The following is a 25,114-nucleotide window of genomic DNA, read 5'->3' as shown; positions in this document are numbered from 1 at the left end:
ATTTGCCTGGATTCCCAGGGCGTATTTTCTCTGACTTGATAACAACGTAGTTCATTAATAGCGTTTGTTAGCTGATAACCTGAAGTGGTAATGTGATACTCATAAGCAATCTTCTGTGTGGAACATAGAATAAACCAACGTGTAAGCTACCTGTTAATTGATTTGTTTCTTTTAGCAGCATTTTAATTAAGACATCTGGTTTGTGAATGGCAGAGACACTTGTGAACTGAGGGTGAACGCTTCTGGAGTCTCGGAAATCATTTTATTTTCTATAGACATGACAGACCCGTGGGGTCCTCTTCCCCATCCTATATTGTGACATATTATCCCAGCATCACTCCTGGGCTCCAGCTTGGTTTCATCCCCACACAAGTTCTCCTGTGTGAAGAACACAGAAATATGCTGAAGACCAGTGCTCTCTCCTCGGGTTATAAAGGTTGACATGCCTGGGAGGTAGAAGGGGTTGGAGGCCCTTTGCAGTGGGTTTCCTTGGCTTACACCCAAATCCAAGCTCAGTGCCTTCCTTCTGTGGTAGTCCTACTGGGCCCCAGCTCTTCGGGCTGGAGTGTCCAGAGGATAGACCTTCTTGGACGTGTTTAGAAGCAGCCACAATAAGTCATTGTGTCTGGCGTGCAATGTCTTGAATGAAGGGCGTTCCAACTGCCTTACCCTCTGGTTTGGGAGCAGGAGGCCAGGGGCTGGGATAAACCCTGCCCTCCCAGCCCAGGAGGCCTTGGGCCCCAGGTCACAGGCAGTTCCCAGACAGTCTATCTTGGTGGGTAGGACACCCTGCCCAAAGCAGAAGGGGCAGATGACACTCAAACACCAGATGAAAAGCCATCCCCACATGGGTGGAGCAGGCTGTAGATGGCAGCAGCCAGCAAGGATCTAAGGGAATCAGCCAGGTTTGCTGATTCTAGGACTCAATAACTGGAGGAGGGGAAGGTGAGCTGGGGGAGAGTTATCTGGCAAGGTCAACAAATTAAGTATGTGCTGATTTTTAGAGCTACAAATTAAAAATATATTTATGTTAAATATATAAATTAAAATCAATATATAAAAATTAAATTAATATGTGTGCATATTCTCTGTGTTAAAAGTATACATATCATAGAATTCTAATATATTCTATGATATATTCTGTTATAGAATATATGGGGGTTTGAACAAATAAATAAATGACACTCTTTCTCATAATCAGAGTTTGGAAATAGTTGAGTGGTAGATCAACAAGCTAAGCGGATAGAGACGACAATATCAGAGTTATTGTGGTTTTTCAAAGGAGTCTTGACATGTCAATGTCACTCTGCGGTCCCCTAGAGTTCTGCTGCGCATCCTGGCCCCAGTCAAGCAAGAGGTGAGGGTGGCGTGGCTTGGGTTACTGACAGCAAAGATTCAGAGGATGGATGGGTTTGGGATGGGGTTTGGAGGTGGCAATGCAGGACTTACTGTCCGGTGGATTTGGGCGTGAGGAGAAGGCCGATCACGGTCGCTCAGCATCACCACTCCTAGGGTTTCGAGTCCTTGCCCAGGCTGGAGAGGACCCGGGAGCTAGTTTTGGGAATGGTCTGCAACTGGTCTTGGGTCGGTTGTAACAACTATTAGGGAGCAAATGGGTGAGCTGCATTTGGAGAGAGAGTGAACCCCATATTCCTCCAGTTCAAGCTTGTGAACTGGGGTTAAAAACACATATCGGAGATTGCTCCAGAATGTGTTCTGGGATCCATGAGAGAAAGCAGGAAAGAATCACCTGGAGGAGTGTAAGGCCCATCTACCATGAGATGGAGTGTACAGAGGGGGTGCTTAGACAGAGGGAAGCTGAGCGGAGCTGAAGATGCCAGCAGAGGGGTTGGTACCCTGGAGAGGAAGCCTACAAGGGCCTGGGCCAGGCTGTGCTCCAGGCTCATCCAGCTGACTGACTCTTTAGTCATTTGTCATAATCTCAGATGGGTCAAATAAGTTAATCATCCTTCAAAGAATATGATTTTTGCATCTGTGTGTTATCACCGGGTGACAAACGAGTGGCACATCTCTGAGGCTGTGTATGCACAGTGCAGAGAAGTCACTCAGGCCTCCAGCATCCCAGCCACACTTCTCAACATGTTTTGGGTTTGAGCGTTCATGGTCCTGGAATTTCAACAGACTTAGATTTTCTCTTCATTTGAGGTCTCCTCTGAGCAGTATAGAGTGATGGTAGAGTACACAGTTTCTACAGCCAAATGCTGCTTTGTGAGCTGGAAAACTAATGTTGCTATGCCTCAGTTTCTTCATTTATAAAATGGGATAATAATTTCTGGAAGAGTGAAAAGAGCTGAGCAGAGATTTGAGTAGCTACCCTACAACTGATAGACAACATGTGGTGTGATGGTTGATTTTCTGTGGAAACTTGGCTGGGTAAGTGTCCGGTTATGTGGGCAAACATTGTTCTGAATGTATTCTGAGTGTTTCTGTGAAGGTGTTTCTTTGGATGAGATTAACATTTAAATCAGTGGGCTTCAAGTAAATCAGATTGTCCTCCATGATATGGGTGGGCCTCATCCTATCGGTTAAAGGCTTAAATAGAACAAAAGACAGATCTCCTTAGAGCAAGAGTGACTTTTACCACATACAGCCTTCAGACGTGAACAGCAACATACATACATACACACACATACACACACACACACAGGGTGCCAAAAAATGTATACACATTTTAAGAAAAGAAAAGACTGTATTAATATATACCAATAACAAAAGATGAATACAAGTCACATTTGACTTCTGCAATGACAAGAGGTGCTCAAAGTGGTTACCATCAGTGACCAGATACTTCTGATTATGATGAACTACTGCTTGAGCAACATTGACCAAAGTGTCCAAATGTATACATTTTTTGGGCACCCTTGGTGTGTGTGTGTGTGTGTGTGTGTGTGTGTGTGTGTGTGTGTGTGTGTTTATTCTTCTCTTGAGAACCCTGATTAATGTACTTGGTAAACATATCTGGCTTCTCATTGACACCAGGACTAGGGGTGTAGCCCTAGGAGTAGAGGAGAAAACCGAAATAGACCCACTCAACAAAACCTATGACCAGGATTCTACAGAATCAAGATGATTTGCCAGTAATTTAACTTGACAGACTAATGATCTGTGCCCAGATCTTAATTAATAAATGTCACTAAGTAATGACACAGAAGTCAATGTCACTTAAAATGAATTTAGTGCTTATATTTCTCCCCAAAGAAGGGGGGAACGTAAATCCTACACCATGTAGGGCCACAGGGGGAGCACCGGTTTGGTCAGCAGACTGGAGCAAGGCAAAAGCCTGACCCAGAGCCCTCCTGGTATTCCCAACAGGATAGACAAGGCAGGCCAGGGAAAACAGCTTAGGACTGGCTGATTTGAATAATGTTGTCAGGCTCTGGGTTATAGAGGTGATCTCCAGTTGTCTGACATCTGGCTCTGGGTGATTGAGGGCAGGAGAAATATTAGCTTGGTGTGTGAAGTTACATAAAGAGGTGGTTGGGGCTATGCACTCAGGATTGGATGGAGGGTTCATAATATGATTTTCACTTGCCTGAAAAAGCTGGACTGCAGAGGGGTTATAAACAACTTTGGCTGTAAGTTTGGCCCTGTGATTAATGGACGCCAAACAGACAAATCCAAACTCTAAGAATACACAGACCAACTGAAAATCAACATGCTTCAGAGGAAGACAACAGAATCCAGAGTCTCCACAATGTGCATGCACAATGTCCACTATTCAATGGGCCAATACCACATATTCAAAGAATCAGGAATATGTGACTCTAAAGACAAAACGGACAATAGAAGCAGACCAAAGTATCCTATCATCTATCAATTATTTATCCCGCATAGGAATGCCAGCTTCTTGAGGACAAGGATTTTGTCTGTCTTGTATCCCCAGAGTTTAGAATAGTGCCAGACAGAAAGTAGGTGTTTAATAAACATTTGTTATTATTGATATACAGAAGCTGAAAATATTAAAAGAGTATAACAAAGAATACTTTTATAGGAGTAAATTTGAACATATAATGGATGATTTTCCAGAAAATTTAAATAACTGTACGTGGATCAAAAAGTTGAGAAACTGAATAGACTAATTACCATGGGGGGAAACTGAAAATAAAAGTAATAATTACTGCTTACATCTTCTTCAGTGATGCTCTATCAATTAAACTCTCCCACTAACAGTATACTAAGCAGTATTTTCCCCCACATGCTCACTAATGTTTTTTGCTTTTAAAATATTTTGTCATTTTTTTATTGATTGAAATAATTTCCAATGTTACACTCAGGTTTTTAATGTGTGCCATTTGTAATTTTTTGTTACTATGAACCACATTCAATGGTAATTCTTGTGTATATTCTTTTGGCACAGATGTGAGAATTTCTCTAGGGCAGATAGAATTTTTACTTCTAAAGCCACAGTGTGCGTGTAGCATGGCCACTGTGAAAATGGTCTCAGTAATAGTATTATGTATTATGGTATTAAACCCTAGTATTATGGGGAGCCTGATCTCCAAGGATGTTGGACCTTGATATTGTTTGGAAATACGTCCCTCTCTGGCATCTTTGTCCCAATTTGCACCTTAGAGGCTGCCCTTGGAGAGAGCAAAGGAAATAGAGTTGCTTCTGCTGGCCTGTGGGGGTCGCCTGAGGGGGTGGACTCTCTTGGTCAAGAGAGTCCCAGGTCAGGAATTAGACAGAAGGAGCTGTAAGATTTCTGTGAAGAAAGGACAGCAGCATGGTAGAAACAAGATTAGGGGACAAGGACAGCCCAGTGTCTGGGGGAGGTGGAGGGTGGGGATGCTGTGAGGACAGCTGCAGGTGAGCACTGAGTCAGGCTGAGGGGGACCTGTGGGTGTCGGGAGAGATGGGATAAGTAGGAGGAAGGGCAAGAGTGCACTCATTTCTCTTCTCTGGCTTGGGAGTAGCAAGCTGAGAGATGGCTTTATTCCCACTGGTTGGATGAAGTGATATGGACAGGCCTTAAATCAGTATAGACTCTCTCGGTATGATGGCAGGCACGGAGTCCAGGCCAGCTCAGCTCGTCACAGTGGCTGTGCCAGCTCAACCCTAAAAGAATGATTAAAGTTGTAGAGGACCACATGGAGGGTTTTATACACCTGACCTGTGGGGGCTCCTCCCCTCCCAATAATGTCCAGGCCGAAGGGGCTGACTCCAATCCCCAGGGAGGGGTGTGGGCAGAAGAGCAGAACAGCAGGAAAGGAATGTGCCCTCAAAGAGAGAGAAGTTTTTCCACGAGAGTGAAACTTTTTAGAGAGAAAATAATGTTGAAATATGTTTTTTTTGTTGTTGTTGTTGCTGTTTTTTTTTTTTTTTTTTTTTTTTTTTGAAGTTTAGCCATGTAAAACCCTTGATGTCCCCATAAAGAAAGATGGAAGATGGATGCCAGCCAGGATGGGCATGACTTGGTCTCAGGCAGGCCAAAACCATCTCCTTTCATTGACTTCCCAAATGAGGATGGTAATGACTCACCCAGATGAGGGAAGAGACTGCGAGAAGGGGGAAGAGGAACAGGTACAATCCCAGGGTGGTGACAGGAGGTGACGGACACCTGGGACTTACAAGTGGGGGTGGTCATGCACTCAGACATCACCTGGGTGCTGAAGGGAACCCCTCCACAGCCTGCCCCATTCTGAGAGGGGAGCCTGCATTCATGCTGTAAAAGCAATGAGGGAAAGCAGCAAAAGGTCATCTTTAGGCCAAGGTCAACAGAGAAAACTCAAATGTAGTGTAACTTCTAAGTTCCAGCTATTGCTCAGGAAATCAGTTTTGTCTCCCAGAGGGAAACAGTTCTTCAAATTAACGATAACTTACAATATGCACTTAGAATTTCCCTGGCACGATTTTAAATAAACGTTGTAAAGCTGCCTTCACCTTTACAAGATGGAAGCAAGTCAAGGCTGGGGCTTACGCTAGCTTTTTGAGGGTTCAGTTACTCAGCACTGGTGGATGGCAGAGGGTGGACGCGCTGTGGCCTAGGGCGGGTGTCCAGAGTGGGTGGGAAGGGACACGGGGCGGGTGCTGGGCGGACCCTGGCAGGTACTGAGGACAATTCGGCTGGCTGTGAGGCGGAAAGCCTGTGCTGTAAATGGACGTGGGCCCTAGTTCAAACGCCTGCTCCACAACACAGCAGCTGTTTGACCTTGAGCACTAACTTGCTGGAACTACTGGAGAATTGAGGTCAGGGCAGTGGTCTCCTCTAGGGCTACTGTAAGGATTAAATGACGTAATGAAACACTTTGCCCTGTGCCTAGCACATAGTTAGTGGTAGATAAATGCTGGTTGTTTTCTGTTCTATGAACTTGGGGCTGAAAATACAGAATCTGAGTGGGCCTTCCTCCCATCCTGGCAACTGGATCAGCTCCTTCAGCTCTCCAAGTGCCGGAAGCCCAATCATACCCAACTTCCCCAGGCTCTGTTTGTGTCATAGGCCACACTCCCTTGGGTTTTCCCTTTAGCTAGAAAGGCAGTGGAACCATGCCTTGGGATCTGCCCAGCCATGCCCCCAAGTTGTGACTAGCTGTGTCCCTGGGGTCTGCCCAGTCCACCCTGGGAGCCCCTGCCCTTCTGTCTCTTCCCTGCAGCCAGGCATGCTAGCCAGCTGGCTTTGATCAGGCTATCACCAAGCCACATTTCTCTGTCTTCGTTTATCCTTGTTTATGTTTCCTTGCAAACAAATGTCATGTCTTTCCCATAGCCCTTCTTCCTAATCAGTTTGTTTTAACCCTGCGTGGACAGGGGCAGGTTTCTGCTTTTTGCCCCAGCCTTGTTTTTTGCACTCAGTGAGACAGTGCTGCCATCGGATGCAGAGGCCGGTGCCCTGAGCTGAAGGGTGTGCCCACAGGACCCGGGGAGGCGTATCTCAGGGGTGGGTGGGCGGGGGCATCAGGCTTTGCAAAGTGAGCCTAGATTTTATTTTATTTTTTAAATTCATGAGTATTTAAGGAAAACGAGAAGTAAACTAAATTAAGTAGAGAAGCAAAATTTTAAAAAGCTTATTTTAAAAACATTTTCTTATGTTTATTGTATAAAAATTAGAAAATAAAGATAAACAAAAGGATGGGGCATCCTTTCTAAAGATAAATGTTCATATTTTGGTATGCCTCATTTCAGACTTCACGTATGCGTGTGTGAGCGTGCATATGTGCATATAGTAGGTTTAGAGAACAAGGGTCACACAATACGTGTTTTCTCTTACTATCCTGTGAACATATTTTTGCCACACGAACTACGTTGTTCCATTGTTCAGTTGTCCCATAATTTATTTAACCCAGGGGTTCTCAAACTCTAGTAGGCAACTGAATCAATGACAGGGACGGCTTGTTTAAACCCAGAGGCTGGACCACACTGGGGTGGAGCCTAAGAATGTACATTTCTAACAAATCCCCAGGTGAGGCTGATGTGACCCCATCAATTTAGCCTCCTGCTGGGGACACAGGTTGCTTCTGAGTTCGTGAGGATAAATAACACTGTTACAAATGGGCGACCAAAGTGTTTGGCACACTTCTAATTTCCTTGAGGATGAACTTCTAGAAGTGGGATGCAAAGACAGGCGGTATCTCCGGTTCAGGGTTGCTGCTGCATATTGCCAGAGAATGTATTTCCATTTATTTTCCCACCAGAGTATAACAGCACTGGACCTGTGTTTATTTAATTTATTTTTTAAAATAAAATGTGCCCACTTCATCTAGCTAATATAGCCAAGAAAGCAGGGTTCCTACCCTACAGCGTGTGTGAACCCAGGAAGCCTCACCTTTCTGAGGCTCAGTTTGTTCATCTATTAGAAGGGAAAGAACACTCTCTTGCCCACACTTCTGGTTGCTGCAGAATTATAAAATGATGGACAGGAGTGCCCTTTCTAAATTGTAACACACATGTAGGTGGGAAGGACCTGAGTCTGAAGGATTAAGATATTTGCATTGTGGAAACTTCCAGAAAGGCAGAGTTACTGGGGGAAAGTTGCCTATAGGGCTTGTCTTCCTACCAGAACCGTGGACTCTGGGTAGCTGCCTGTAAGAACCCCAGTAGGGCGATGGTGTTGCAGTTTCACAACCTTCTCCCTGCCTGGGGTAGGGGTAGGGGTGAGGGATAAGAAAGGCCTTGATTTTACCTTTGCACATTATCACGGTGTCAATCTTCCCTCTAACCCCTCTTATAAGCTGCCAATGTGTCACAAAATGTAGTAATTAGGAATTAATGATTTTAAGTATTTATTACTTTTGTGTTTAATGTAATTTAATTATAAGTTGATATAATTTTAATTTTGATAATGGCTGTATTTAACAACTGGCTTGCAAAACATTATTGAAGGATTTAACAACTGGCTCTCACTGGCCAGTATTAGCTGGCCCCAGCACACCACAGGAGGTCCCTCTTGGGGATGAAATCACTACGATAATTTTTCTATCCTCATGGAGTATAATGCATGGTTACACTGATCTTATTTTTTGCATTTAACCAAGGGTTACACAATGGCAGTTGGAATTATTTTGATTTCAAATATTTGGCATTTGTATATTAAAATAGTCCATTACCAGGCTTTACAAGAACTGAGATTTGGGGTCCTGCTAAGACATCTGGCTCTCAGACAGCGCAGCCCAGCTTGCACATGACTTGTGCAGAGAGAAATCTGGCAATTTGGGGAAGTGTGCTTTGTTTCCAGAACCTCATCAGTGAGGTCTTGAGAGATCAGTTTTCAATTGCTGCTATTCTTGTCTTTTAATTATCTTAGTTTGGCTGTATTGTGATCGATTTAATTTGCTGTGGGTGAGTAGTGAGTCCTACAGTGTGACTGCTCCTTATCACATTACTGATGTCTGTGGACTGTAATTTTCCAATGAGCTGACTTGAATTTGTCTATGTGCTGTGATTCAAAGAAGCCATTCATGTCTTTTTCACTAAGGCAGGTAAATGATGTAAAAAAAAAAATACTTTTTAGTCCATACAGTGATATTTCCCTGGAAAGTACCACCGCCTGTGAATTTGTGCTATGTAAATCGCCTATTATGTGTTGTATCCAATAAAGTAACAATGAATTTTCTGAGTTATCTTCAAGTTTTAAAGGGAATTGTTTTAAAACTTAAATCAAAATTTAAATAATATGCAGATGCTTATAGTTTCCTCCTATAAATAATAATTCATACAGTAGTTCCCCTTTATTGATGGGAGATATGTTTCAAGATTCCCAGTGAATGCCTGAAACGAAGCACACTTCTGAACCATATGTATACTGTTTTTTCTATATATGAAACGGTACATATAATACCGTTTCAGTTTTTATAAAAAGCACTTTATAGCTTCTTTTTGGCATATCCGAATTGCCAGCATCACCGTTCTTGCACTTTGAAGCCATTTTTAAGTAAAATAAGGGTGACTGGAACAAAAGCCAAGCTAGGAGAGCTGATAAACAGGATGGCTACTAAATGACTAACAGGCAGGTAGCTTGTACAACATGGAGACACTAGACAAAGGGATGATTCACGTCCTGGGTGGAACGGAGTCGGATGGCACAAAATGTAATCATGTTACTCAGAATGGCATGCGATGTAAAACTTATGAATCGTTTATTTCTGGAAATTTCCATTTAATATTTTCCAACTGTGATTGACTGCGGGTGACTGAAACCACGTAAAGTGAAACCATGCATAAGAGGGGACTACTATATTTGTTGAATTTCTGACAGCCGGGTGGACTAGGGACAGCCTCTGGGAGAGCGTTCTTTCCCTTGTGAAGTGAATCCAGTGAAGCTGACTTCCTCTCGCCAACACTGGCGGGGTCCCCTCTCCTCTCCAGGAATGGGTATCTATAGAGGCCTGATACCGGCTGGTTCAGGTGACAGGTGGTCAGGCGGTGGGGAGCCCACTGCTCTGGCCACTTCCTGCCCATCCCCTGTGCACTGTGGGCGCGCCAGAGCCCCTTTCTGCCTCACTAAAGCATTTCCCCTGACCGTGAGCTCCTCCCATTTCGCCAACCTGAAGGTGCTGATCACATGAGCAAGAGGGGCCTTTAGCACCACACCTCCCTACTGGAGCAAAGCCAAGTGGGAATTATCCTGAAGGCAAAGGTGGCTCAACATTTGAAAATCAAGCAGTGTAATTCATCAAATTAATAGGAAGAAGAGAAAAAAACTGACATATGACTATAGCAATTGATTCAGGAAAAGCATTTAAAAAATCCAACATCCTTTTATGATAAAAGCAGTCAATAAAGTAGGATTAGCAGGGACTTTGCTCAACATGAAAAAGGCCATATATAAAAACCCACAGCTAGCAACATGCCCCATGATAAAAGACTGAAAGCTTTCCCCAAGGATAGGAACAAGACAAGGACGCCAGCTTTTGCTACTTCATTTCTACATTGTACTGAAGTTTTTGCCAGAGCAATTAGAAAAGAGAAAGAAATAAAAGGCATCCAAATTGAAAAAGAAGTAAAACTGTATTTGCAGATGACATGATGTTATATGTAGAAATCCCTAAAGAATCCACAAAACAGTTAGAATTAATAAACAAATTCAGCAAAGTTGAATAACAAAAAAAGTTGTATTTCTGTACAACAGTAATGAACAATCCAAAAAAAGATATTAAGAAAACAGTTCCATTTTACATAGCATCAGAAAGAATAAAATATTTAGGAACAAATTTAACCAAGGAAAGGGAAGTTTGCACACTAAAAATCTGCCCCCCCCCCCCCCACCACAACCCTGGAGAGGAGGAGAGGCAGTCTCACTGCACTGCAGGAACGTATCTGACAGCAGACTGGTGTGGCTGAATGGGCCGCCTCAAGTTCTGGTCCCTAAGTCTTGGCCTCAGATTCCTTTCTTGGGAAATTTCCTGTGGGAATTTCATGTAGCCTTATCTAGCCTTCCCAGAAGCCCTCACCTCACCCCTACTTCATTCCTGGAGGGCCTGGAATCAGCTACAAGCCTTCTGCGATGTGTTGGGGAAGGGACAGTGGTTGGCTTCCTCCCTTCTCATCTATTAAGGTACTGCACCGTCTCACAAAAGAGACGCTTTCTCTGAAGAACTGGATGGGAAAAAAAATATCCTGAAGACAAGGGTCTGCAATAGCAATTCTAATTGTGGGGATAAAAAGAAATCAACCAGTTTTGCTCTGGTTATATGTGAGCATATGTGCTGCTTTCCTGTGGGTTTTACAAATGCCTTGATTGTGAGCTGAAGTCTGCGCAGGTCTAAGCCCAGCACACTCAGAAATTGTGGTAACTCACTGTTGGCCTTTGAGGTCCTGGGATCCCACCTTCCAAGTTGGAGCCAGTGTTTCCAGAGGTTCACTTAGGCCGAGTTAAGATCTGGCGGCCTGACAGTTGTGTCCAAGGTGGCCTGTGGCCAGCACATTCTGGACGTAGAGAGGGAAGACTTCCCCCTCCCCAGAGCTCCCAGTGTGGCTGTCTAAGAACACATGTGGGGAGTGGCCAGCTGCTGGGATCCTGGAGCTGCTGGGTCACGTGTGTGGCCTCCAGCTGGGATGTCCTTCCTCTCAGCTGAGATCACCATTCCAAGGAAGCATATGTTGGAAAAAGGCTCTTCTGCATCCAGAAATCTTGTTGAACATTTGTGGTCCCATGGAGCCAGAGTTGGGTAGGAGGGAGGCAGGCTCTGGGTCAAACTGGGGCTCTGGGGCCTGGAGCACGGCCAGAGACATGCCTGAGGGCCCAGCCTGAGGGGCACCCTCTTCCTCCCTGACGACAGAGAAGGCCCAGGCTATTTGTGTGAGTGTTCTGAGGTTAAGGCCAAAACCCCGAGACTGCTCCAAACAAACCTCGAAGAAGAAGCAACCTGTTATTAAATCAGAAAGAAAACAAAAGCAGAACTCCCTGTCCCTGCCCCATTCTCCTTGGGAGCCTTAGGAAGAGCTCTTCGTATTACATTTCTCTGTGACTGAGTTTTTCCTTACGTGGTCCACTGACTCACTTCTTTTTAAATAGTTACAAGAAGCAACAAAAAATGAACATGAAAAATATTTCCTTACGTTAATCCTCAATGTGTCTGACAGCTTCTGACACTTTCTCTGCAGACTTCGCACAAGGCTGAGATCATCAGTAAGCCTGAGATTGACCTTTTCTGGGGGATCTCTCCACTCCAAAAGGCACCCTATACCTGGCCAGCAGCACCCGGGCGCGGCTTCCCACTTATCTCCCTCCCTTGGGTGTTAAGTCTGCTCATAGGAGTTCTTTGGGGAGGAGGGTGGCAGGGTCGTTGGTCCCCTACCCTCTTTCAGTGTGAAGAGAAGAGCATTGCCCATTTAAGGCACTTGGCACAATGGCTCGGCCACAGAGAAGCCACAACCGATGTACCTGGGGAATGTCAGGCTCCTTGGCAAAGTGGACAGGCTATTATTTCTGGACGTTCATCAGCTCTGGGATGCATGCTTTGCTTCCCCCTGTGGCCTCCTCAATTGTGGCACAAGCCAGTCTCTGGAGTGAGAAGGGAAGGGAAGCGAGAGGTGGCGTCTCTGCTTCCTGCCCTTCTGTGGCTGGTGTGTTTCCTGTTAGCCTCTTCCAAGCAGAGAAAAAAGAGCTGGGAAGAGTAGATTTTGGAAGAAAAAAGTTAAGACTGGAAAATACTCCCTCCTTCTTGATGAGGTTTAGGGCTCACATGCAATGTATGAAATGAGCTGGCCAAGAATCAGAGCTCCAAGAAAAGTGCTGCGTTGGTCCTTTTGGAGTTTTGCATACCAACCCTGCTGGCTGAGGCACTGGAGCATGGGAATTGTTGGCAAGACTGGAGAACCAGCTGGAAAACTGCAGGGGCTGGAACACAGGGGCCTGGGCCAGCCTGGGCCATAAACATCCTCCCCTCCCTTCCCCTGGGGGGCAGGAACCCTGTATGGGTGGCCTCCAATAAATATGTGCATGGAGCAAGAGGAGGGGCTGGGACAGAGGGCCTTCCCTGTGGCCATGGCTGGAAGCAGCCCAGAGGCCACGTCAGAGTGAAGGACATTGCACGCTTTGGTGGGGCATTGCTCAAAGCCACCCCCAGGTAGCAGCCCTCGGGGACAACATAGGGCACCTGGCAAAGCAGCCAGTGCCTTTGGGCTTGGGAGGTAAGCGTAAGCACCCCACCCCGTGCCTCCTACCTGCACCCCATCTGATCTGCAGAGTCTCAGCCTGCCTCTGTGAAGTAGAGTTCACTCACTGCCTGGCAGGAGTGTTGAGAGGATTGGAAAGAATATATGTGAATTCTGGGGGAAAAGGGAGTTGATTCAGGTAACTGGAAAATGGTATTTTGACCATAAACTGTACGGCTAAAGACAAAAGTAAGTTTCTGTAAGCACTGTAGTTTCCCACGGGGGTGCAGGTTAACACCCCTGGAGCTGCCTGCAAGAATCCTGGGACTGAACAAAGAAGTACACGGATGGTGGGGATGGGGAATCACAGCGGTCAGCGGGGCCAGGAAGGCGCCCCCTGCAGTCCAGCCGCTGGTCAGTGAGGTGCCGCACTAGAACATAGGGAAACAGCACAGGGACACAGTCACAGTCCATCGGATTATTGTAGCTACATAACAAATCGCCCCCAAACCTAGTGGTTAGAACACTTTTTACTATGCTCTCAGTGTCTGAGGGTCAGGAATTCAGGCAGAGCAGACGGCTGCATTCAGCAGGGGTGGCTAGTCTCTGCTCTCAAGTGTCTGCGGCCCGGGCTGGGAAACTGAAAGACTGGAAGGCAGAGTTATGGGAAGTCTTGTTCACTCACACCTCCGGTGGTGGCTGGGACAGCTTCATGTGGCTGCCCCATCTCTCTATGTGGCCTGGGTTTCCTCACAACATGGTGGTTGAGGAGAGTGGAGAGAGTTGGGGATGGAGAGAGGGAGATTGAGAGAGAGAGAGAGAGAGAGAGAGAGAGAGAGAGAGAGAGAGAGAGAGAGAGAGAGAGAGAAACAAGGAGGAAGTCATATTGTTCATTATGACCTAGCATACCTAGCATCACCCTTTCTAAGCATCTTTCCTCTGCATCCTATTCGTTGAGGGAAGCCCACCCTGGTTCAGGAAGAGGAACCCCTTCTCTCTCGATGCAGGAGTGTCAACTTCACTTTGTAAGAAGAGCATGTGGATGGGAGACATACTGGTGTGGCCACCTTTGGAAAATACCACCTCCCACAGCCCCACCTAATCTGTTTTCCCTTCCCTGAGGTTACCACTGCTCCCATTTCTTCATATCTCCTCTGTGTCTTTATTTATACAGATACTAGAGAACTTGGTGTGGGGCTTTTGGGGAGAGGAGTTGGCATGTTTAAATTTGGACTCCCCTGCATCTTTCTTTCACTCAACATGAATTGATTATCAGAACCTGTAGATCTCTTTCTTTTTATAGATGTGTAGTATCCCACAGTTTGTAATGTTGTAATTTCTTTAACCGTTTCTTTTCTTTGATGGATCTCTGAAATGTTTCCTGTTTTTTTCTATTATGAACAATACTGCAATAAATATTTTTATGTGCTATTTTGCACACATAGAACAAAATGTGAATGTTTCTAAGGAAAGAAATGGCAAGTAAAGTGCTGAGTGGAAGAGCCTACCTGCTTTTAATTTTAATGGGTATTACCAAATTTCCTTTGAGAAAGGCAAGTTACACTGTTGCCAAAAGCGTATAAAACTGTTTATTTCTTCACGTCCTCACTAGAACTTAGAACTGTCAATATTTTTAACTCTCGCTTATTTTAAAGGGTGAAATGATAATCACATATTATCATGTTTTTTAAATTTGTAGTTTCCTTATTACAGTTGGTTGAACATCTTATATGTTTATCAGCCATCTGCATTTCTCATTTCTTCTCCTGGGAAGTGCCTGATCATTTCCTTTACTGAACTGGTCGTTTGAGTTTCACTAAAAATCAGAGAAATGCAAACTGAAGCAGTGAGATTTTTTTAAGGAATGAAGTTAAAACAAGATGACAAAGATTCAAAGATGCTTGTGAGATTGATATCATTTATGTTTAGAAAAGCTACCCTTTAATGACAAATGTTAACTTATATTTTCTTTGCTAACTTAAAAATAGAAAAGCCTTTTAAAGTGAGAGGCAAACAAACTTTTATCTGAGAGCAATAAGAATAGCTATTCAGGAATCATTAATTCAGGAACACGCTCAATTAATGTTCCAATTAGAAAACAAAGGCAATGGGCATTTATGAGAAATGGAAGGGGAACCGTTACATTAATAGGTGGACAGCATTTTTATCGGTGCAGATAACATAACATAGTGATATCAATTCTAAACAGTGTTTTAAATTTTCAGTCCAGGAGTCATAATAACTGCTTTCTGGTTATCTTTCCAAACAGTTCTTTGGGACACAATGCTGCCCTAGGCCCAGTCGAAAGGGTATTTTGCCCTATTTTTAAATTCCAAGATTTGAAGTATAAGACGGGCAAGGCAGTCCCTCTGGCATAGCGCTCTGGCTTCATTTTAAAGTGGTCCCATTTATATTACTTTTTACATCTCTGTACACATTTTAAACTAAAACGTAACCCTGAATCACATGAAAATATCCTTAGTTGCTTCATATGAGGTGAGACCAAAGTTGATTTAATAAAAGTGTTCATGTTCACCTGTCTTACTCAAACTCTTCCAAAAAATTAAAGAAGAGACAATATTCCCTAATTCATTTTATGAGGCCTACATTACCCTGATACCAAAACCTGGTAAGGATAACACACACACACACACAAAATTATAGACCAATATCTCTGATGAATACAGATGCAAAATTCCTAAACAAAATTCGAGTAAATCGAATGCAATAATGCATTAAAAAGATTATAATACATCAAGACCAAGTGGGGTTCATCCCAGGGGTACAAGGATGGTTCAACATCCGCAAATACATCAATGTGATACATCACATAAACAAAATAAAGGACAAAAATCATATGATTACATCAATTGATGCAGAAAAAGCGTTTGAGAAGATACAACATCCGTTTATGATTAAAACACTTAATAAAATAGGTATAGAAGGAAAATACCTTAACAGAATAAAGGCCATATATGACAAACCCTCAGCTAATCTCACAATTAACGGTGAAAAACTGAAGCCCTTTGCTTTATGTTCAGGAAACGACAGGGCTGTCCCCTATCACCTCTGCTTTTCAACGTAGTATTGGAAGTCCTTGCCAGAGTAATCAGGCAAGAGAAAGAAATAAAAGGCATCCAAATTGGGAATGAAGAAGTTAAATTATCACCTTTTGCAGATGACATGATGCTATATATATAAAATCCTGAAGACTCCACCAAAAATCTATTAGAAACGATAAACAAATACCCTCAAGTTGCCGGCTACAAAATCAAAGTACAAAAGTCCATTGCATTACTATATACTAACAATGAAATCTCAGAACAAGAAATAAGAACAAAAAATAATTTGTTTTTCCAATTGCAACAAAAATAATAAAATACCTAGGAATAAACTTAACCAAGGATGTGAAGGATTTATATGCTGAAAACTATAAGACATTTTTAAAAGAAATTGAAGAAGACACAAAGAAATGGAAAGACATTCTGTGCTCATGGATTGGAAGAATCAACATAGGTAAAATGGCCATATTACCCGAAGCAATATACAGATTTAATGCAATCCCCATCAAAAGCTCAATGGCGTTTTTTAAAGAAATAGAACAAAAAAAATCATCAGCTTTGTATGGAACCTCAGAAGATCCCGAGTAGCCAAAGTAATCCTAAGAAAAAAGAACAATGCTGGAAGTATCACATTCCCTTCAGCTTGTACTACAGGGCAACAATAATAAAAAAGGTATGGTATTGGCAGAAAAACAGACACACAGACCAGTGGAATATGACTGAGAACCCAGAAATAAACCCACATAAATATGGACAGATAATTTTTGACAAAGAAGCCAAAAGCATACAATGGAGAAAAGAGAGCCTCTTCAATAAATGGTGCTGGGATTATTGGAAATCCACTTGCAAAAGAATGAAACTGGACTGCTATCTGTCACCACGTACCAAAATTAATTCAAAATGGATCAAAGACTGAAGCATAAGACCTGACACAATAAACTGCATAGAAGAAAACATAGGTACTAAACTTATGGGCCTTGGGTTCAAAGAGTATGAATCTGACTCCAAAGGCAATGGAAGTAAAAGCTAAAATAAACGAATGGGACTATACGAAACTTAAAAACTTCTTCAGAGCAAAAGAAACCATCGACAAAATAAAGAGGCAACCAACTGAATGAGAGAAGATCTTTGCAAACAACGCCTCCAATAAGGCTAATATCCAAAATACATAAGGAACTTATACAACTCAACAATAAAAAAAAAAATCCAATCAAAAATGAGCAGAGGACCTGAAGAGACATTTCTCCAAAGAGGACATACAAATGGCAAATAGACATATGAAAAAATGCTCACCATCACTAATCATCAGAGAAATGCAAATGAAAACCACAATGAGATATCACCTCACCCCAGTCAGAATGGCTGTCATCAACAAGACAAATAGTAACAAGTGTTGGAGAGGCTGTGGAGAGAAAGGAACCCTCATACACGGTTGGTGGGAATGCAGACTGGTGCAGCAGCTATGGAAGGCAGTGTGGAGGTTCCTCAGAAAATTACGAATAGAATTACCATATGACCCAGCAATCCCTGTCCTGGGTATCTACCCAAAAAATCTGTTAACATTTACCCATAAAGACACGTGTGTTCCAATGTTCATTGAAGCTTTATTTACAGCGGCCAAGACATGGAAACAACCAAAATGTCCTTCCATAGATAAATGGTTAAATAAGTTGTGGTTTATATACACAATGGAATATTATTCTGCCATAAGAAAAGATGAAATAGGACCATTTGCGACGACGTGGATGGATCTTGAGATTATAATGCTAAGTGAAATAAGTCAGACAGAAAAAGTAAAGAACCATATGATTTCACTGATATGTGGTATATAAAACTGAAAACAACAAAAGAACAAGACACAGACAATAGCTTAGTGGTTATCAGAGGGTAAGGAGGGTGGGGAGAGGGAGATGAGGGTAAGGGGGTCAAATATATGGTGATGGAAGGAGAACTGACTCTGAATGGTGAACACACAATGGGATTTATAGATGATGCTTTACCGAATTGTACACCTGAAATCTATGTAACTTTACTAACAATTGTCACCCCAATAAACTTTAATAAAAAGAAAAGTTTTCACTCTCATTTATTGACTAAGTCTTCTTTTCCTCCGAGACTTTTAAAGTTTCTTTATCCCTTAAAAAGTCGAATATATAATGTGATCTTTTTCTGGACTACTTTTATCTTCCATTGATCTATTTACTTTTTGTGCGTGTACCACTTTGTTTTCATAAGGCAAGTGTCTGTCCACAAAAGGAACACCATCTTTGGTAGTGCGTGTGAATTTCATCTCTGTAAAGTTCTGTGGGGTTTTCCTCCACACAGTGGCTCTCTTTCTGGAGGGGAGTGTATTCCTAGGTGCAGGCTTGTGGGGTGGTGTTGGGGTTCCTTTTGGAATATTGGAATAATTTTAATCCAGCACCTTTTTGAACTGTTTAAACACTAGGGCATCCTGCAGCAGAGACCGATGACAGTGGGGAAGGCCTGCCAGGGTGATGTGTTTGCAGGGAGGTTTGTGCAGGTGGAGAAGCGGGAGGGGCTTCCCAGAGCGGTGGGGCCAGAACCTGCCCTCCTGGGGCCACAGAGATCTGAGGTGCTGAGAGAAGGCGGTGCCACTGGGTAAGCATGAACTTGTCAGTAGCTCCGGAGTGCTCATCGTTTATTTGTTCCTTAATTTGACAATTATTTCTGGAGCGCTTGTTAATGTGTCAAACATGATTCTGGATGCTTAGGGATATAACTGGAAAAATGAATGAAGTCTCCTCGTGGAGTTTACATTGAAGGAGGAGATGAATGCTGATAAGGCTGCTAGGCAGACACACATCGGAGGGTGATAAACGCGACCATGAGAGAGAAAGCAGGGCAAGGTGACAGAGAGCTGGAGGGCTGAAGAGTGCTCCCTTCTTTAGGGTCTCCAGGCAGGCCGCTCTGATAAGGTGCTGTTTCAGCAGACTACAGTGAGAGAGGGAGCCCCAGGCGCTCTAGGGGAGGGTGCTCCTGGCAGAGGAAGGGCAAGTGCAAAAGTCCTAGGCAAGCGAGAGGGTCCTGGTGTGTTTGAGTCATAGGAGCTGGGTGAGGGTGAGTGTCCAGAGAGGAGACCTGAGAGAGGTGCCTGGGGACCCAGGCCATGGAGGGCTGCGAGGCCTCAATGGGGCATGCGTGGGAACTTTGGAACAGTTCGCGGGGAGGGGAACTTTTTTTGCACACTGTTTCCCCAGTGCAAAGTAGGCCCATTTTGATGTTGGGGGATGACAGTGTATATGAGAGTATGTGTGGTTAAGGGAATCTGGTGTGGATTTGTGCACACAGATGTGTGAACCTATGTGAGTGGTTGAGTGATATGTGTGTATATGGGTGTATAGACTGTGTGTGTAAATGCGTGTGCTTATGTATCTTTGAGTACGCCTCTGTGTGATTCTGTATGTATGTCGGTGTGAGTATATGTGTGTTTATCTGTGTTTAAATGCCTATATGGGTGTGTTGAGGTGTTTCTGTCTTTACAGGTTGTGTGCTTATGAGTGTGTGTCTATGCTTTGTGTTTGTGTGTGTCCTAATAGTATACAAGGCAGAAACAGGGCAATGAAATCCTGGTGGGAAGCCTCTCCTGGCATTCTGGATGGGTTTCTGACTGTGCCATGGGTCACAGAACCGACCAATGTCACTGACGAGGTCATAGAATAAGCCCGGATCCTAGTAACCAAGGGGGCCCCAGCAGCCACTCTGGGCTGGGCCAGTGCAGGACATCAGCACAGACCAAGCCAACTCTCAACAAGCAGCTGGAGCTCTGAACCCCCTGGGCCTGGTGGCAAGCCATGAAACGCCAATTTACAGATCATAAGGGAGAAGAGTCACCAACAGATGGAACCACCCTCAGCTTGGCCAGCCTGGAGTCCACGGAGGAGAGCGTGGAAGTGTGCTGGCCAGGTAGGCGGAAGGAAAGAGCTGGGTGTGGCCTGGTGTGTTTCCCGGGAAGGAGGTCCTGAAGCGGGAGGCCTGGTGCCTGGGTACCCCTTGTGCTGCTGCCAAATTGTATTGGCCATAAAAATGAATGGTGGCTCTGATCAAGGCCAGTGTTCGGAGTACATGAAGTAATTTCAGGAAGTATGAGGATGAAGGTGTAAAATGTTAATCATTATATGTTGTAATGTGCATTGGAAAAAACAGAGTTGGCATGTCAATCCGGTTATTTCAGCAGTGATGTAAATAAAATATTCCTTTATAATAAATTAATTGAAATTAATCTAGAATATCAATTTGAAGACCAATGTGAAGTGACCATGGGCAGCACCTGTGGGTAGCACACAGGCTCTGGGGCCAGAGTGCCCTGCACCAACTCTGGCTCCATCAGTCATTTCAATGCTCTGCCTCAGTTTCTAATCTGTCAGGTGGGAATCACAGCAATGCAATTTCTTAGGGTTTCTTGAGCATTTAAAGGAGTTAAAGCAGGCCAAACACTTGTATGGTGATGGGGCTACACTGAGTGTTCAAGGAGAGGGCAAGATGCCCCCCTGGGATAAGATGGAGACACATAACAAAGCTGAATGGGCAGGTGGGGCTGCATGGCCTGGCCGAAGCACTTCCCGGGCTTTGCTTTGTAAATTGGCTTGATTGAGCTGTCATGTTTTGTATGTCATTTACATACATGATACAGAACATTTTCATGATACAGAACATTTTCAACCCCAAATCATGATACAGAACATTTTCAACCCCAAAAGTTGCCTTATGACCCTTTGAGCTCAATTCCCCACTGTCCCCATGTCCGTGTAACCCCTGGTCTCTCCTCTCTCCCTGTAGTTTTACCTTTTCTAGAAGATCATCTCAGTAGAATCATGTAGTATGTGGCCTTTTTACCATGGCGGTTTTCATCGAGCAGAACGCATTAGCAGAATGCATGTGTCAGCAGTTCATTTCCTTTTATCACTGAATAGCATCGCATGGATGTACCTTGATCTGTCTATTCACCAGCTGATTGCCTTTTGGGGTTTGGTTAAGTTTCTGGTGATTACATTTATACGTTATCTGGCCCTTGATCATATCCATGACTTATAGATACATGTGACTGCGCGTGATTTGATCCCTGTCATCGCCCCATGAGGTCAGCTTTGTTATCACCCCCACTTTATGAGGAAAGGGACACAGGGAGGTGATGGTATGAAGCCCAAGGGCCCCTGGGGCCAGCCTCCTGCCAGAGTCCTGAAGGTGGGTTTGGCACTGATCCCTTGGGGACACTGATGAAAGTCTCCTTCCACCTCTCAGGGACCATAAAGAGGGAGGACTCATCTCTGCCGCCAGGTCCAGCCATTTCCCATCAGGAAGACGTGTCTTTCACCTCCAGGGCCCCGGGGAAGCTAAGCTGGAGCAGCTCCCCATCATCCCAGGCTTCCTCTGAGGACCAGTCCTACTCCCAGTACCAGTCTTGCTGCTCCTACCGGTACAGTGATGAGGAAGCCGCCCAGCAGAGTGTCTGTGCTTTCTACACCCACGTGCAGACGGTGCAGGGTGTGGCCGTGGCCTGGGAGACCGAGGCCGGCTTCGAGCCTGTTAGCAGGAAGCCCCGCATTCACCAAGCTGAGTTCATCGGGAGGCAGAGGAGGAAAGGCTCCTCCTTTGAGATGGCTTCTAACACCGACCTGCGCTGGGAGCTGGAAGCCAGCAAGAACAACGGCTGCCGGGAGCAGGATGACTCGGAGCTGCCGGGGCCCCTGGATAGCTGCCTGCAGGAGCTGCGGGAAACCCCGGACTGGCTGGTCACCACCAACCACGGGCTGCGCTGTGTGGCCTGCTGCCGCGTCTTCCCCACTCTGGAGGCGCTGCTGGAACATGCTCAGTATGGCATCCAAGAGGGTTTCAGCTGCCAGATCTTTTACGAGGAAATGCTGGAGAGAAGGCGGGCCCAGGACCAGGAACAGGAGGAGGGGGAAGAGCAGAGCCCTTCGGACAGCACTGGCCGCCCAGGGCCCCCGGGCAGGGTGCTTCCATCGCAGCAGCAGAAGCAGTGAGCTGAAGGTGATATGCCCAGCCCTGCCCTCACCCCTGCTACCTCGGTTGCTCTTTCCCCGGCCAGCAGGATCTGAGCCTCGGGGACAGGGAGAGAGGCCGAGGCCAGGGGGGAAGGAACCAGCTGAGTGAGCATAGAGCTGGGAGGGCTGTGAGAAGGGAAGGGGAAAGAACCTTCCAAGGGCACAGCATTTCAACCAGAGTCCATTTCAAAAGTTGAATCCAAGGAGGAGAGGGTGTCAAGAGTTTCTGACGGCAGGCGCAGCATCTGAAGCCCACAGCGTGAGGCCACAGGGATTTCTATTTTTGCTGGAGGATCAAGCAGATTGACTCATAGGAGAGCCAACTGCAAACGAAGCTTTGGCCCTATTTTTTTCCATTGTTAGGAACCCATCACATGCCATAGTTCCGTCTTATTTTAGTGGGATTAAACTTGGATAACTCAAAATTTAAGGCAATGACTAATCGAACAAACCATGTTATTCGATTGGACCTATAGGAAATAGCCATTTCTGTAGGTTACACACTAGCAGAGACACCTGGAGACAGGTAGCTCCCATTAGGTAGAGACGGGGGCTGCGTGAGTCCTGCAGACCCATGAGTTCACATATGTCCACTATGTGTTTTAAAATGTTGCCACAAAATTTATCTTCTCCCTCCTGTTCATCTCTAGCTAAGAGGACTGCATTCATTTAGGAAAATACGTGAGTGGCCCATTGTGTGTTAAGCATGCTGATGAAAGATTTACCCCAACCTTCCAGGGAGAGGCAGACAGAACAGGCAATTTCAAGGCAAGGGGAGGAATCACAAAAAGCAGCCTTGGGGAGCCCAGCAGGGGGCCCCCAAACTCATACTTATTGATGAGGAAGGAAAACAGGAAGGTGATGTTCACAAAGGCTTGGAGAACAGGTACCAAGAGACCAGGGTTTCTTGACCTTAGCGCTGCTGACATTTTAGGCTGAATAATTGTTTGTCGGGGCGGGGGTGGGGTGGGGTGTTGTTATCACCGTAGTGCCTTTAGCCACATCCCTGGCCTCTACTCGTCAGGTGCCAGCAGCACCCCTCCCCTACAATGTGACGATCAAAAATGTCTCCAGACATTAACAAATGTCCCTTGGAAGCAAAATTGGCCCTCAGCTGAGAATCACTGAGCTAGACAAAAATGAGGATCTCAGAAGAAGAACTGGCACCACATGTTTGGGGAATTGCCAGCCACTTGGCCTGGCTGGAATGCTTGAGGTAGTTCTCTCTCATTTCTCTCTCATACACTCCGTAAAGATTTAGCACCTACTGTGTGGGCAAGGGGAATAAACTGAACACAACCGGCATGGATGCTTCTCTGCGGAGCTCATGGCCAGCGGACAGGAATAGACGATTATTGGAGATAAGTATGAAAACACCCATTGTATTACCCACAGGGCCCCACGTGGCCCCACCTTTGCTAACTTCTCCATTACCATTTCCTAGCATTTACTGCTTCACTCCAGCCCCATGGGCCTTATATGATCCAGGCTTTCATACTTCAAGGCCTTTGCACTTGCTGTCTCCTTTAAGTGGGGCGCAACCCTTCTCTTTCGCTGTTGTGGCTGACCCCTTGTTTATCTTTGAGGTTTCAGCTTTGTCACTTTTTCAAATCATGCTGCCTTAGTGTAATGCCTAAGTGCAGGAGGCTTTCAAAAGAGAAGTAACATGATCAGACTTATGTTTTATAAAGCTCACCTTGGTTGTATGTGAAAGATGGATTGGTACAGTAGCAAAAGAAGAAAGATAATGGAGGGTCACTTAAGAGGTTGTCCCAAGCAAGGGACAATGTGGGGTGGATAAGGCTGGTCACAAGCCAAGAAGGGAAATGCATTCAAGACATATTTGGGGAATTAGATCCAAAGGGCTTGGTAATGGTTGGGTGTGGGGTGAGGGAAAGGGACTTGTCAAGGTGGTCTCCAGGGTTCCAACAGGAGCAAATGGTGGGTGGGTGACAGTAACTGACATGGGGGAGTTTGAAGGAAGATCAGCTGTGTGCACATATGTGTGTGAGTGTGTGCGCAGATGTGTACATGTATGCATGTGCATGTATAGGCCTTAGTGCTGCGAGTGGGGCTGATAGAGGTCAGTTAGGACATTGCCAATTCAAAACGCTAACAGCACATCCAAGTAGAAATGTTGTGTGGGAAGTGATTTATGACTAGAACTCAGAAAATAAGTCTGGATTGGAAATATAAAATTAGGAATTAAGAGCACGTGGATGGTACTATATTTGAAACCACAACAGTGAGTAAATGATGTTAACTAGGGAGCTGGGGTAGAGTTATGTGGCCTGTGAAAGAAGGGGAAATGGGGTGGGGATGTGTTTCTTTGGAGTTTTCTTCAAAGCCAACAAAACTAAGAAAAATTGTTTTTGGGAGAGTCGATCAGTGTTAAATGTGGGAGAGTGGGAGTGAGCTGACGATAAAATATTTTTATTTTGTTTGGCCCAAGGAGGCTGTTGAGGGCTCTGATAAAAGCAGACTCAGGGCCTGAGTCGGGCAGAGGCCAGATGGGCATGGGTTAGTAGTGGACATGAGACAAACTCTGTTAGCAAATCTGTACACAAAGGAAAGCAGCAATGGCTGTAGCTGGACAAAAGGAAACTAAAACAACACAAAGATGGGGAGAAAGTGAGTTTATAGGCTAATGGGAATGATGTAATAGAGACAGGGACACTAAGAATGGAAGAAAAAAGTGGGAAGAGGAGTCGGCTGGTGAGAGAGAGCTGAATACTGAATAGATATGGAGAAACTGACCCTGGACCAAAGTATCTTTTGTGTTCTCTGTTGTACCCAGCTGGGCAGTTAGGTAAAGTAGAGCACTGGGGCCAAAAATTATGGAACGTAAATTTTTTCCCCCCTTGAAAACTGCAAGGAGCTTTTTAAACAAATTTTAAGCAAGTCAGGTTTCCTTTTGTGAAAGATTGTAAATCACTCCTGAGCAAGGTCAAGAGTGGATGAGAGAGCAACATGGGTGAC

General features: G+C 44.8%; 1 protein-coding gene across 1 annotated transcript; it reads left to right on the top strand.

Annotated features, from left to right (window-relative positions):
- Positions 1-19,924: 19,924 nt before the first annotated feature.
- On the top strand, positions 19,925-22,114 carry FAM170B (family with sequence similarity 170 member B; the record flags this gene model as incomplete). Its single annotated transcript, XM_081075435.1, has 2 exons — positions 19,925-20,036; positions 21,372-22,114. 2 exons carry the CDS (start codon positions 19,925-19,927, stop codon positions 22,112-22,114), a joined length of 855 nt encoding a protein of 284 aa, XP_080931561.1.
- Positions 22,115-25,114: the final 3,000 nt, after the last annotated feature.

This window comes from Rhinolophus hipposideros, assembly GCF_964194185.1.
Source record: "Rhinolophus hipposideros genome assembly, chromosome: 15".
Lineage (NCBI taxonomy): Eukaryota > Metazoa > Chordata > Mammalia > Chiroptera > Rhinolophidae > Rhinolophus > Rhinolophus hipposideros.
This window is presented reverse-complemented; position numbering and strand designations above follow the sequence as displayed.